The following is a 16,450-nucleotide window of genomic DNA, read 5'->3' as shown; positions in this document are numbered from 1 at the left end:
TGGACAATCTAGTCTCCCCTTGCCAAACTGTACTTGTTGATGTCTTGTTATTAATAAATGGTATTGATCGCTTACTGGAGTTATTCAATAACAAATCACATTACTTTTCGTTCTCATCTTTAGTGATATTATTTGTATAATTCTGTGTTCAGTTTTTAAACGTACATTTCTATTAGCACGATTATGAAGAATGTCAAGAAAAAATTGTTTTCTCTAAATAATATTTCTAAAATATTCTTTCATTCTATAGTTTTCAGTTGAATGTGTTGATGTTTTTACAGCTTTTTCATTCTTATTTACCTCACAAGAATGATTTGTTTGGCTATGATACAGAATACAAAATTATAGAAGGCATAGATTGTATGCTTCTGTTTTAAAATATTGAACATAAACCCCAACTTATTTAGTTTAGTAACATAATATTCTTAAAGAATCTGATGTTATTCCTGATGATGTCCTTACGCCTTATCGTCTTTTGAGGATAGATACTGACCTTGAGTGGATAAACCTGTTATAAAAATGCAGATGGCATTGTTCTGTAGTGTAGTGGCCTCTGATTTTTCAGTAAATTATAGAAGACCGATAACCTTGGTTTCTTGATGTAAAAAAACTGAGGTATAGTGGCCTCATTTCTTAAACATTCCGCTGTGCAGTTTCCTCTGGTTTTTGAAATAAAATTTTGATGTCATGTGCCCTAGTTTTCTATACTAAACTTTTCTCGACCAGTTGCCTCGAATAAAAAGTCGTACCAAAATTGATATAAAAATCAATATTAATTCCATAAAAATGGCAAAAATTGCATGAAAAGTTAATTATTATAAATATGCCTTAGTTTAATATATTATTAAATACAGCAAATAGTCATGGAAAGACAACTAATATTTACAAATAGCTACCAGAAAGTTAAAAAGATAAAAATCGATTTCAAAATATAGTTTGTTGAAAATTGTTGAAACATTTCTTATCAAACCCCCCAACTCCCACCCCTCACACACATCTTCCAAAATGAGTTTTATGTTTGGTAACTAGCTTTCCGTCCTCCCTATTAATTCTCCGTATCTTTTAGGGTGTCGAAAATATTTCTTCTGTTTAAGTACAAGGGTTACTAGATCCTATTACAACTAATCTAATGTAGAATAGTACCTGTTTGTATTAGGCAGCGGATGCGTGCTTCTCGTTCATAATTTAATATGATCCAAGATACATACATCCGGTTGGGTCACCATAACAACAGTAGAGTGCGGAAGTGGTAGTCGACCGAATGAATACCATATCGTTTTCGCTATTCTCAGTATGACTGAAGCGCTGTGCTGATTAAATAATCAGAAACAAACGTACACTTTGTCTCCGGTCAACCAAGCCCATGTTGAAGGGTCCAAAAACCAATCAGCCCCTGTGGAAAGAATGGGATTATAAGGCCCAGAAAAAGGGGGTCCACCACACCGTTTATTCCGTGAATGGTGATCAGTACACCGGGGACTGGTTGGATAATAAGAAAGATGGTTAGTTTCTGGTTTTTTGTGTGTGTTGTTTTTGGCTTTCTTAAAACTGGAAATAAGGCATTGCACGTAAAATGCAGAAGCAGGCTCCTCCTTATACATAAAGCAAACAAGTGGAAAAATAGAGATGCCCCTATTTGAAATAAATACAGGTGTCAATTTTACGATTTAGACTATACATGCCTTTAAATGACAGTTATCCTAGTTTTTTTTTCTTTCACAGCTTGTCTTTCAGTATTCTTTGCAAGATTATTATATAACTGCCAAAAAAAAAATGCATCGACAAAAGTAATGCTAAAGTATTTTTTTAATTCAAGTCATGCAAGTCCTGTAGGTGCATGGTAATGACTGTTTCAGATATAGGTTCCATTTTTTTAGAATTATATTTCACATACCTTTAACTGTTGATTATTTAATTTATTTTTCTGATTATTGTACAGTATTGGAAATTCGTATAAATATACCAAATAAATCAATGTTTAAGTAAATGAGTATTTTTTGACCAGGCCAACTAAGAGCTGAGATTCAGTGTAGACTGAATACAATGTTGCATGTCATGATGTCAAAGTGAAACTGCAGTGTGTTGGAAAAAACTTTGAACTTCCCAAGCACTGCTGATTAGAACCTACATATGCTTTTTTTGACAATTTAGCACCAGTCGGCCATTATATAAGTCCACAGAGATCAATAATTTGTAAGTTTTGTGATAACAGTTACTATGGTACAGATTATAGTTTGCAACCAGGAATGATGAGACTTAATTAAAATTATACTTGAGATTTAAATTATAACAACAATTCATATTTTATTTAAGATCAGTAAAGGTGCCTACATTACTACAGTATATATACTTTTAACAAGGACAACTAAAATGTGTGATCCAGATAAAACCAAGCCATACAACATGCAGTCACAATGAATGTGCTATGTAATTTTTTTAATAATATGTACTTTCCCAAGCAATGGTAATGACTAGATCAGATGTCTGCTTTTTCTGACCAGTTAGGTGCCTTCCTGCATTAATAAATCTCCACGGCATTTGATAATTCTCAAATGGAAGTTTTGTGATGACAACTATAATGCAGATCACTCAGAAATCAGTAATGAATAGACTTTGGTAAAGCAAAATTAGTGTTGCATTTAGGAATAATTGCAAGTTTAAAGCCAGTAAATGTGCCTATAAGACTATATTGATGTATACTACAAAAGAAGAAAGGTCTGCTAATAACATAAAATGTTTGTACCAGTATATAGTTAACATGTCCCTAGCTTGTGTGGTGACAGGTCAGGTAGTACCACATTGGTATTTATGCCAAAGATTTGTATGTATATGATATCAGTTACATGTTTTGTATAACATCATAAATATTTTTTTCTAAACTGACATTTGTGTACCTTACACTTGTGTTATTTTATATACAGCTCTTTCATTGCATTCCTAGATTAAATGTAATGCACTTTGCATAAAGTTTAACTTAGGTGCAACATTATATCCCATCCTTTCAGCCTATATTAAAAAGCCATGAAAATCATTAGCATAATTTTTATAGATTTCTGCCATGCATTTTTCACCTGCTTTAACTCATTTAGTCCCAATCCAGCCTGTAGGCATGATGAGGCTGTACCCTACTTCCAAGCTCTATAGCTTCAAAGTCATTTATAATATACCAAAGTGGGTGGTATTACAAAATATTAGTCGAATGTAGCTCTGCAATGATACCAAAAAATCTGGACTTTCTGCTCACATTACTAAATGCAGAAGGAAAGGCACTGCATTTGAGACCCAATTTTTGGACACTCAAAATTGCCGTTGTCAGAATTAGATTTTATGTCAGGATTTTAGACATTTTGGCCTGAGATTTAGGTCAGTCTGGTCTTAACAGAAAGATGAACCATTGCATAAGGTAGGATAAGTTGGTGATTGGGACTAAGAATTGGCAGTCATGGAAATCCTTGAAAAGTTTGTCAATTTCAGAATTTTTTTAAGGACCTTAAAAAGTTTTGAAATGGAATTTGGTTATTTTGCATTATCCAGTCACATTTTGTATGCTGACACAGAAGTTTTACCAACCTACCTGACTTCAACAATGGATTTGTGAGAGACTAGGTTCCCCATAAACTTCATAGTCAGACTACTTCTTGGGATCTTACCACCATTAAAAATCATTGTACTCATGACACTTGAAAGAGAATGACTTATCCAGTAGGATGAAGTATGCCCAAAGCCAGCTGTAAAATATGTTTTTGTGTTAAATTTAGGTAAGTATTAGAGATTATAAATTTACTTAGAAAGTAGTCTTGAATTTGGTAAAAAGTGTCTTTCAAAAGTTTTGGAAAAGTCGTGGAAATACATTTTTTAAAGATTGCTGGAACCCTGAATTGGCCAGGACATGAAAATGTTGGGTCCAATAAAGCAACAAAAAAAAAAAAAAAACAAAGAAAAAAACAACAACTCCAACTTCTACCTTTCTGTACATGCATGAGCCAAATAGCCAATGAAAAATGATGTTTATAACACATCTAAGCATCAGGCTAATTAAAAAGCTCTTTCAAGCAGATGTAATTGGATGTATTCAAAATTAACCCCCAAAATGCATTACCTATTCCCCATTTCAGGTGAAAATTAAAAAAATCTCTGGGACTGAATGAGTTAAGAATGTACCCCAGTACCTAAACTTTAGATTTTGTGTGATTGCACCAACCATAGAATTTTATATTGAAATACATGTAGGTAATAGATGGCTAAACTGACAATGCTAATGATGATTCCTTATTTGTTGCAGTGCATCTAAATGTAATGAATATTGAACAAATACAGGGTTTATCCTTGCTCATTTACCTAATGTCATTGAATCTTCCTTTCCTCGAATCTCATTTGTAAAGCTTCATTTACTTAGGAACACAAGTTTTCTATAAATGACCATTCTTTTTGTTCAGATGTAAATGTTCTTTCTTTCAAATAGCTGACATTTGCTGTTCAAAGAAGCAAAAAGCTTACAATCTTTCATCAGTGGGAAGTGAAACAGATCTAAAGGGACATGATTAGAACTTTGGTATTAGGTGTATAAAATTCAGAATACTGATTATCATAGATTATACAATGCTGCAATATTTTGGTCATTTTTTATATATAATACTAGAGACTAGAAATATTTGCTAATGAATATGCAGATGTTTAAAAAATAAGAAATCATATCTTTAAACTTGGGTTATGTTAGAAGTACAGCAAATTCTTACAATTTATATTAGGTATTCTCAACAGAGCAAATATTTAATATTAATTAACTTTTTTTATCTTATCTTAATGTAGTTGAATTTCACTTGAAATGGAGAGAGATAGAAGGAAAGTACATGAAAGCACAACAGCTTTTTGTTTAACTTAACATTGCAATATATATATATATATATATATATATATATATATATATATATATATATATATATATGATCTTGCACAAAAGTATGTAATATATATCATGTGCATTAAAATGCTTTCTGTAAATATCAATACAAGGTGCGTATTTCACAACAATACACATGGCTTTGTAGGCTAACAATTTCTTCTGGAGCCTTGTGGACTGATGATCCTGTTCCTGTGCGGGACCTGGAAACTACTGTGCTGGTACAGGCCTGTTGACAGATATTATTGTTCCAATATACTATACATGTGTATTGCTCACACATTGCTATCACTATGGAATAAAATTCTCACAAAGATTCTCATAAAATGAAAGTATAGGAAGCTAGATATAAGTAAGATCATCTTCTGGAGCTTTCATTTAATTCAACTATTTTCCAAACATTGTGATTGATGGGACATGATGAAAGTTTTAGGAGCCTCAGATGAGAATATGAGATCGAAGCAATCAAATTTATTTCTTATTACAGGAAAAGGAACCTATCAGTGGAAGGAGAATGATGCAATTTATGATGGAGACTGGAAGAGTGGAAAAAGAAATGGTTTTGGCACATACAGCTTACCTGATGGCAAAGGAGGATTCAAAAAGGAATATTCAGGGGGCTGGAAGAATGATATGAGACATGTATGAAACTTGTTTCAACTTGAATTATGTTTAAACTAAAAATGTTGTCAAAGACAGTATTATTTTTATTATTCACCCAGTGTTTGAAAGTAAGAACTTTATTTTCCTTTCTTGTTTGCAGTTTGGTGTCCACTAATTTTACACTGATTGCCAGGAATTCTTAAATGGTTTCAACTTAAAGGTCTTTTGCCCCCCCCCATTCAGGAATTAATGATGTTGACCATTGAAGAACTGCATGCTGAAACATTATTTACATGCATTTAATAACATAGCCAGTTCCTCAGCAGTGAGTGATACAGCTTTTAAATGTTACAATATGATGTGCAAAACATGTACTATATGCTTATCTAATTTTCAGCTACAGTAAAGTTGCTTATATATTGTTAAGTCAGTCAGTATCAGATGCCAATCACCTAATTAGGTATTATACTGACCATTACATCTTAAATTAAATGACTGAATGAGGAAAATACAGTAAGGATATTTAATAAGTTCTGAATATTAGTGTGCTGTACAACAAAGCTATTTATTAGTGAACGTATATTCCCTCAACCTCCACACACTTTCACAGTCTGATAATACAATTGTAAAATGCCATTTTATATTCACATTTTGGTATCTGTTCATAGAATGGAAAAGTGTACTTCCAACCACATGGCAACTTTCAAAACATCTGCCCTGCAGCAAAGTTTTAATAATAGGAGTCAGCCAAAGATCACTTGAAACTTTAAATCAGAGTTGTATGGAGTATGTGGCAAAGATTGAATGCTATGTTTCTTGAGGATGTCTATCACACTGGCAGATTCATGCATTGGTACATCTTCATGGAAGTTACTGGTATCTTGAGTACTTGTGCATAGACAGGTGGTTCAGTAGTGTTTCTTTAGGCAAGACTTTGGAGGCATACAAATGTCCAATGACACTAGCAGACTTGGGTGATGGTATGTGGATGATCAAGCCTTTTGCATCAAAAAGTAAAACTCGACAATCCAACGATGTTGAGTGATTTGTGGTCTCTATAAATTTTCTCTGATCCAGTCTTTATTATTTTCCCTTGAGGTGGGTTGAAATTAGTAAATGTATGTTTCGTCACTTGCAATAATCTCATTTAAAGGTTTGAGGTAACTTTTTCATGTTTGGCAAGTAGTTGTTTGGCGATTTGAACCTGAGTTTGTTTTTGATCAGTTATCAAACGCAGTACCCATCTTGCACAAACCATTCTGAGCTTCAAATGGTTCTTCAGAATACTAAAGACAGCTGAAAAATTAATTCCCATAATAATAGAAATATATTTATATTGCTTGCTGAGTATCAAGCATCTTCATCAGTTGTCCCCTTCATAGCAGCCACTTCCTGGTCACCAGTTGCAGTGATCTTCTAGAATATAGGTCATCTTCCATGGTTTTGCAACCATCTTTAAAACCACCTGTGATCAGAATTGTAGGCTGTGACAATTACATTTGTAAGCTTTATTCATGCCGTCCTTTATATCAGTCAGAGTTCCCTAAGAATGTCCAGATTTTACAGTATGCTCAAGTTGCTCAGTAGCAGAATTGTTCTCCTTTTCCAACATTTTTAGGTTACTATCAATATCTGTGTTATACATATATCTGCAGTTGTCTGGTGTGTAGTATGTGTAGCTGTCTGGTGTGTAGTATGTGCAGCTGTCTGGTGTGTAGTATGTGCAGCTGTCTGGTGTGTTGTATGTGCAGCTGTCTGGTGTGTTGTATGTGCAGCTGTCTGGTGTGTTGTATGTGCAGCTGTCTGGTGTGTTGTACGTGCAGCTGAAGATCATTATATAGAATCTTGTTTTGTCTACCAGTTTGCATAAAGTTTATTGACAGGTTCAATGAAGGAAGTAAAAACATTCAACAAAATATTTCTAAACTTTAAAATATCAATCTGTCAGCATGAAACAAAAGAACAATATAATCTTTGAGCCTTATCAATCTGGAACCAGTAATGGATGATTTTATTTAATTCCCTGTTCACTGGATGACTTTTTTCAGGGTTATGGAACTCGGTTTTATAAGCCGACTGAGTACTATGAGGGAGAGTGGTATGCAGATAAGCGAAGTGGCTGGGGCAGGATGTATTATGAAGATGGCACTATCTACGAGGGCGAGTGGTATGATGACCAGAGAAATGGGCAGGGAATGCTTCGACTGAGTAATAACTACAGCTTCATTTCTCATCTGTCCTGGGAATATCTTTGAAAATGCTTTCACTTTTCATGATAACAGGGCATGCTTCTTCTTTTTAATGTCCTTATATTTGATTTACTTTGTTACCTTAAAGCAAATATGCTCTTGAATTCGTAGCATTGTCTTTTACAACATTCTTACATTTGTAATGTATAAAAGATGCCTTGGATTGAGGAATGTTTAAATTATTTTCTTGAAGAAAACTGAGCACAGCTACTATTTTAAATACTTTTTGTGGTTTCTCCAGGATTTTCACACAAGAGCGGGATTCATGGTGGGGGGGATTTTCAATTTTTTAGTTTAATGGATTACAGCTTTATATGAGAAATGTTATCTGCGAGTAGATGCTTTACAGTATTTTGCAACAAATATGTGTGTGTTTGATAAATAACCTTTAAGATAAAACTGAAGTTTTCTTTATTATCAGCACATTAGCAGTGATCATGTGATATGAAGTTGACTCTGCCTTGTATGCATTAGAATGGTTTGTTGTGGAAGAGACATTACCACCAAATACTGAGAATTAAATGTCCACCAGTGAACGAACTATGTGAACCATAGTTAGTAAAATGTTTTTAATAATGAGATAATCAGTTAAAGTGTCTCATTCCACAAATGCCAAATATTAGTTGATCAAGAAATAAAGCGCTTACATGATTAGATTTACCCTATTTTCAGCATGTTTTAGGACACTGTTTTGGGATATCTTAAAATAATGTTTAAATGTCTTGTCATTTCCAGACAATTTTTTCTTGAACTTGTGCTTTCAGACACAATTTAAGGTTGCTGTTTTATTTTCAAGTAGAATCTCAGCGTTTGTCAGTAATTAAACAGAGATAAAGTTCACTTCATTCGGTCTGCAATAAATATTTCATGTGATTTTGAATATCCATGAAACAAAATAACTGTATATCCTTTGTGTCAATAGCTGCTGTAATTTGCATGTCTTACAGGCTTATTCTAGGATGCGTGATTGCAGGATTCATGCTAATTCCCAAAACAATTTCACTGTAAAAGCAGCTGAATGTGTAAAAATCACACATTGTATTTTCCATATACTAACATTGTTTATTTTTCTTCACTAGCTTGATTCAGTTAACAAAAGAGTGAATGTTTTTCAGTGTAGACTTTGTTATTCACAACCACTTTAAACAAATATGACAGTCATGGCTTTGATCAAAGACTTGAACAAAAATAGTATTGTCTCTGTTTTACTTAGAAACCATGATCCCTTCCTTTATCTTATTTGACTATGCATCAGAGAGTAAGAATGGATTAGTAAATTCAAAGCACTCTGGAAAACATAAACCCATTATCTGTGCAGTATGTATCAAGGTTGATTAAGCACAGTTATTGTTCTATAGCTAATTAATCTTATTGCTGTTGTTGTTGTTGTTCTAGGGTTTAACGCCATTTTTCAGCACAAGATAGGCTATACATGGTGGCCAGTATAACTGGTGGAGGAAGAACCCTGGAAAACCCAGGGAGGAACCACCGACTCACGAGAAGCTACTGGCAGGCTTTCCCACGTGCCTACGCTAGCCGAGCCTTGGACTCGAACCCATACAGACAGAGGTGAGATGGCAGTGATCCGTAACGGTGAGCGCTTTAGACCACTCGGCCACTCGGGGCCCCAATCTTATTGCATTTTAAAGAAGAAAAAAAAAAAAAAAACAATAGTCCATGATAAATATTGCTTGTGGGTGGTTTATGTTTGGTACGTTTAGTCCACTTTAAATAAAATTCAGGTAGCTAATTATTGGAGATGGGTACATTTTATTTCCATACACACCTGTCAAAGAAATCCCACAAGTTATATTATTAACAATTATAAAATAATTACCTTCAAGTTGCAAACATGTTTAACAACAATCCATGTCAAACTGATTGTTTCATGTAACAGTCATATATATATTTTTTACTCTCAATACTAAAATGTAGGCATTTGTCCATACCTTCTTAATCATAATTTCAGTCATTTTTTAATTTTCATTTCCTGTTTACACATAAATGTAACCTGCACAGATTTTTAAGGTAAATTTAAATGATTGATGGTCAGCAGACAGTTGAACAGTGGATATGAACATTACTAATATGGCAGTTGTATTGGAAAACACACATAAAATCGTGGTATTAATACATGTATGACTGCAATATCTGGTGAAGGGGCATGTATCAAATAAACAAAAAAAGGCAAGCAGCATCAACTTTTCAGTCATTACCTACATGCTTGTTTTACTTCATGGTTGCACACTGTCATAGGAGCACCAGTTACTTCTTTGTTATGGAGAGGTGGGGGCTACATTTTGTCTAACCATGTTTTTTTATACACAAAATTAAAGAATTTAATATGTCTTTTAATGAGAAAATAGTAATTGTATTTTTGTCATCTGCAAACATGCTGAAAATATGGTATGTAATATTTTTTAGTGAAGGTTACAGGTTTTATGAATATCACAGTATTAAATCATCTGAGTGCAATTTTCATGCTTCTCTTTTATGGGGAGGGGGGTATAAATTTAGGAGGAATTCATATATTGGTCATCCCTGGAGAAAACACTGTTTTTCATCAAGTAGTTGTTCCTTATCCATTAAAAATCTAATTGCTATTATTTAATACACTGTATTTCTGACATTTATATTAAACTCTTGGTTGTATTGCTAATTGTTGTATTGATGCATGCAACAGCGAATTACATTCAAGTGATAAATATTCAAAGAATTCTTCCTCCTATTTTCTGTAATACACAGATGGAACTTTAATGAAGTTGTGCTTGAAAAAATTGTTTGCAATGCTTGTAACTTTAAACATTAAATGATTATTCCAAAGCCTCAAAAATCTTTGGATAACTGTAACTTGGACAATGGTTTGAAATTTTGGGGACATTGTAAATTTTTACAACAGAAATTACTTGGACCAAAACAACTTTGGTTTCAGAAAAAATTACCTCTTACATGTATATGCCTGGAGTTTCCTTTATATGACAGTAGCTGTAAACTTAAATTTTTACTGCTTCAAAGACTTTAAGTTAATAGGGGGGAAAATCTTTTAAACCACACTTAGAATAGAAATAAGTGTCAAATGCAGTTTCAAGATATCTAGGAAGTTGGCTTTAACCATTTGTACCTGTAAATGCTCCAATCAACACTGTTTTAATTTTGTTTATGTAATACACAGATTAACTTTAATTAAACTGTGCCTTTGGAGCTGTCTAAATTTCATTCACATTTTGGAAATGAAAATAAACGATATATTTTACAATAAGAATACATCATTATTCCAGAGTTGGACTTCTGGAAATAAACTGGAACTTCAGAGGTAATTGATATGAATTTCACCTACATAAATTGAAGGTAGACACTATTGTGTTAGCTTTACAATATTTCCTTGCCAATGAATGAAAATGTGTTATTATTTTGAAACTTAAACATGATTAAGTTATGTTTCTAAATACAAAGTTTTAAAACATTCTTTAAATGATGTAGCTATTTCAATTTGAAAAGCTGTTGTCATGGTTTTTGACTAAGGGAGGTAAGTTTGCATGCAAATTCTTGTCATTCACTATTTTGATTAGTTAGTCTACATGTTCCTGGTTGTAAAAGTTCTCTGCCTTTGTTTGGCAATTTTCTCAGAGCCCACGCTACCTTCAAAAAATGATACATCCTGATTTTGGAGATGTCTTTAAAAAGTGATATGATTCCCTACTGATTATTATAAAATCTCAGTGTTAATCAAGCAATTTATTATTTTATTTGTGCCTTTTCCTGATGGAACTGTTCTAATATATTGTTGGCTGGTGGGGTATGGCGTCTGAATCAAAAGGCAAGGGCAGTACAATTCCCCTGACCAAACACCACATCAAGAGAACAGTTCACAAGGGAGGAGGCATTAATGTACATGACATTGTAATAAAATTAGTGCATCAAACCGCCACAGAAATCTTCCAGCATCTAGACTTCCAATCCTGGAAAATGTTTGCTAAACATTATGCAAGAGACATTAAGTTTTAAATGTTGAAACTGAGAGCAATAGTGTCTGTTGGAACAGATTTAATAAATGTCTGCCAAATATGGTACACCTGAGTCAAGAGGAAATACATACATCCATGAAATACACCTGAGTCAAGAGGAAATACATACTTCCATGAAATAAATCCATGTAGTTATCCATGCAGTAAGAAAATTTGAATTTGTCATGTGATGTAAACACAATGATGAAAACAAGACTCCTAACAAATAAGAAATATTGGCAGACACAAGAAACTAACGATTCCTATTGTGATTATAAATTAATCTGTTAGCCATGACTGTACTGTTTAATCTATATGTTTCTTCCGAGATATTTCAAATAAACATACAATTTTGTTATTACAGCAAATGAGAACAGGTATGAAGGATCTTGGAGGGATGATAAAAAGAATGGACCTGGGAAATTCTACTACCTAACAACTGGTCAGATTTATGAAGGGGTGTGGGTGAATGACATTGCTAAATGTGGAACAATGAAGGATTTTAGCAGAGAAGATGCACAAAATCCAACACAGTATGATATACCAAAGGTATTAATCCACAAAATTAATTAAAATTACTTTGAAAATTAAAATTATTTATCCCATTTATCAAAAATAAAACTATTTAAAAAGGGGACGACAATTGGAGAAATGAAATAACAGCATAAACTCAACTCAGATAAAGAACAGTGTATAAATTATTGTCAAAATGATGAAATTGTTTGAAATTGAAAGTGTAGGAGCTATACATAGATAAAAACATGGAGTACATTTTTGATCAATTATTGTACTATCAAAACTGTCCATGCCCTCTACAAACTCACTATCTGGTTTAATTAATATTGTTTGTTTATGCATGACCACTTCTATTAAAGCTTTACCTTGATGATTTTATGAGCAAAATGCTTAATCAAATTATTTTTAAATAACAGTAACATATATACTTGCTTATAAGTCAGGTCTAATTGCAAACAACATAGATTCTGTTCTGCCATTGCATAATCCACCAGCATATCAGGGTATGTATGGTTTGTTTTACTAATTATTCCTAACAAACTGCATTGACTCATTATCTGATGTTCAGTCTGGGTCTATGCAGTGTTTGTTTTGGTTGCATTTGACTTATAAGGTAGCATAAATGGTAGATTTACTACAATACTACATGTAAATATGCAGCTGAAGTTTACACAAAATAGTGGTTGAAAAGCATGTGATTGAGTTTCTTCCCTTTTGCATGTACTGGTATATGTACTAGTTTTTAATTAACTTCTTTACCTTTTTCATCATAACTGTCAGTTTTTAATCTTTATTTTTGATGTATTATAAAAAGAATTTAAGGTAATTATTTATCAGTCTAATACTTTCTGATCTTTTTTCCAAATCTAGATCGAGTTGGCAAATGTGGATTCTGTTCTCCAAGATGCTGAGGAACAATTCTTACAAGATCAGGAGTGAAAGCAGTTATTTTTTAACACAAAGACTGAAAACAGTTGTGTCACAGTTGTGCTGAAATTTCCTCTCATTATTTAATTCAGGAATTCATGATACTTCCTAACACTAGAATAGTAAAGGAAATTACCACCTGCATCTAGCCATTTATTTGATAGATTGAACCAAACATTTTCATTGACAGAAAGAGAAAACAGACAAAACAAATAAATGAAATTTTGTACTGAACCAAAATGGATAAAATACCATTATAAATCTCAGTGCAGTGTAATATTAACAGTAACTAGTAAGCAAAGAGAGAAATGAAGCTGTTCATCTCTTTTTTAAAATACAGTCAGATCTGTTTGTATTAATCACCAACTTGAAACTTAACGAACATGTTCAGTTGTGTTTTAGGAGTTACATAGTCAGCATTCCAAAATACAAGCTTGATTGACAGTCATTATTAATGTTCTAAAAATGTGAAACTTGTGCTGGGTTACCTTTTGTTGAGGCTTTTAATCGCTCGTATAAATTAAAATTATTCGTCCTTTCAAAAAGTTATTAGACTAGCCATCATAATAAATAGATCTTGCATTGCTTTATTAAAATAAAGGACATATCTGAAGTTATGATCATTTCTAGAGTTACCTTGGCTGATACTTAACATAGTGATCACTTGGGTGTCCATGTCCTTGTCTGTCCATCTGTACGTTTGTTCAAACCCCAGGTTAGGGTCTTTGTTACAAATTTAATGATTAAGTTCAATTTTAAAATGTTTTTATCTAAATAAAAGGCAGGCTGAACTAAAAGGGAGTTTCTTGGCCTTCCATAAATGCTACAACTTGATGAACATATTTTTTTTGATCATATCAACAAACAACAAGTGCAATGATTACTCATTTCAGCATACATTTACTTAAATACACAAAAGTCTAAAAGTTAAAAAGCTGCAATATGTTGATGACTTTCTGTGGAAGGATGTTTATAAATTCACTATATTAATTGCACAACTCTACAACAGTCTTGATGATGACATACTTTTGCCATACATTTAATTGCACTTTTGTCAGATATACTCCATTTTTTGTTTCAAAAAAAGTTTGAAAAAGAGGTTTGATGCAGCCCTAATTTACTGGATGATTTCCTTATCATATATGACTTGTACAAGATAGTGACTAAACTTTGTCACACTCTTTCATGACGATTATAATTTCGTTTTGTCTTCTTATGATTTATTGGTAAGCTGAACTTGAGTTTAGACAGATATGAGAAATAACAGGCTTCTTCATTTCCCCATACAGAAAAAGCTCAATTACTCTAAATCTGAAGCTTGTTTTCACACCTTGAAATGAGTTCTCATTTAATTTATGAAACTGAAACTAGTGGCAATAGTGTAAGGACATTTAAGATGATGTGTAAATAGGTATCATGTGGGTGCCAAAACCAAAAGCCAGCTGTTCCTGTGTCCCATCAGGCTCCACGTATATAGTATACAGTAACCTGATTTCATCAGTCAACGGTAGAATGCTGTTCAGTTTAAAAAATAAATTAGCTTTCATCTTTCATCTACTTTCAATATTTCATTAAAGTCTTTAATAAGGTCTGTATGACTACAAATACAGTATATATCTTATATTTATTTACATTGTACAGCACACTGACAAATGATTCACAGAGCATTAAGTTAGTTTGCATACATTTCTTCCTGTTGATTGATGGCTCTGTAGATGAAAATGTCATGTTAATCACACAATTTATTAAAATTTATAAAGATGTATACTCTTTTAATTTACTTTTTTTCATTTGAATGATTAAAAATTACATTTTATACTTGTCATAGTGCATTAATTTTCCTCCATTAAGTCAGGGTGGGTGGGATCTAATGGCTTACCTAATGATATGAAGAAAAAATGGAAAAGAAAATATACCGATATAAAGTTACATGAAGTTAAGTTTTGTTAGAATTTCTTTCTCTTTATGGGTTTTGGGTTAGGGTTTAGTGCTATGTTGTGTTATTATGAGACAGAAACAAAAAGACTGACAAGCAGGCACACAGAGATTTAGATAGATAAACAGATAAATTGATATAATCAAAATTGTTTAATTTATTTTTGAATTATAAGTACCAAAACGTGTAGTGGATTCTGCATAAAAAAAACATAATCTATAGTTTGCCCAATCAAATGATGAATTGTGCAGGAAAAAGCCAATTGTCCAGAACTTGGGAGACTTGGATATTTTGGGGATAATTGAGTTATCAACATAAAAGATAACTTTATACACAATACATTATTTGTCCAAGAGATACTTTTGTCCATATGATTGATAAAATTCAGATAACCAGTACCTGAATAATCAGTATTTTACTGTACATATCAAAGACTGATATAAGGATCTGTCAGTTAAGGATGAATGTGTGTGACATGTTGGTCTATTTAAAATTTTGATAAAAAATGATATTTGTTACATAGCAATTTGTCCAAGCAATCCAAAATCAGCAAAAAGTGTACAGGTTGATGTGCATTTCTTGTGCTACTCTTGGTAGAATATCTATCCCAAAGTAGGGGTTATTACAAAAAGAAGTTTGGGAAAATGGATCTGGTCATTCATTGTCCATAAGATTTAAATGAATAATTAAAAACTCATCAAATTCACTTAGCATGAGGATCATACACTCCTGTTATCAAATACACAATGAATGGGTGAATTTTTCAGGTATTGCACAGTAATTGAGACTGCATCATTCAAGGATTTATGAAATATTGAAAATTGATGATTTCCAAAAGTCTCTTATACTTTTCATTGACATTATCATTTCTTCATATGACTGTTATTGCAGTTAATAAAATTGTATAAGCATATTTTATTTTTCATTATTTAAGAACAAAATTGCAAACAACATCATTTTATTTCGTATCTCTTCCAGGATACATAGTGCTATGAAACATTTCTGTATCAAGTGATGTCATATCCATGATGTCAATGTAATTATCACATCATTTAGACATGTACAGAGGGGGGCCCCGAGTGGCCGAGTGGTCTAATGCGTTCTCCGTCATGGATCACTACCATCTCACCTCTGTCTGCGTGGGTTCGAGTTTCGGGCTCGACTAATGTGGATATGTGAGAAAGCTTGCTGGTAGCTTCTCGTGGGTTGGTGGTTCTTTTCAGGGTTTTGCCTGGTTCTTCCTCCACCATTAATACCGGCCGCCATGTATAGCCTATCTGGTGCTGAAAAATGGCGTTAAACCCCATAACAACAA

The 16,450-nt window shown here is 32.9% G+C and overlaps 1 protein-coding gene across 1 annotated transcript; it reads left to right on the top strand.

Moving 5' to 3' along the window:
• Positions 1-1,237: 1,237 nt before the first annotated feature.
• LOC149774048 (MORN repeat-containing protein 3-like) lies at positions 1,238-16,048 on the top strand. The gene is made up of 5 exons (XM_089945874.1): positions 1,238-1,502; positions 5,388-5,542; positions 7,552-7,711; positions 12,121-12,305; positions 13,143-16,048. Exons 1-5 carry the CDS (start codon positions 1,364-1,366, stop codon positions 13,209-13,211), a joined length of 708 nt encoding a protein of 235 aa, XP_089802000.1. The 5' UTR covers positions 1,238-1,363; the 3' UTR covers positions 13,212-16,048.
• Positions 16,049-16,450: the final 402 nt, after the last annotated feature.

Source organism: Sinohyriopsis cumingii, unplaced genomic scaffold, assembly GCF_028554795.1.
Source record: "Sinohyriopsis cumingii isolate HCF-2022 unplaced genomic scaffold, ASM2855479v2 utg000441l, whole genome shotgun sequence".
NCBI classification, from domain to species: domain Eukaryota; kingdom Metazoa; phylum Mollusca; class Bivalvia; order Unionida; family Unionidae; genus Sinohyriopsis; species Sinohyriopsis cumingii.
Note: the sequence above shows the minus strand (reverse complement) of the source record. Positions and strands in the feature narration are given on the sequence as shown.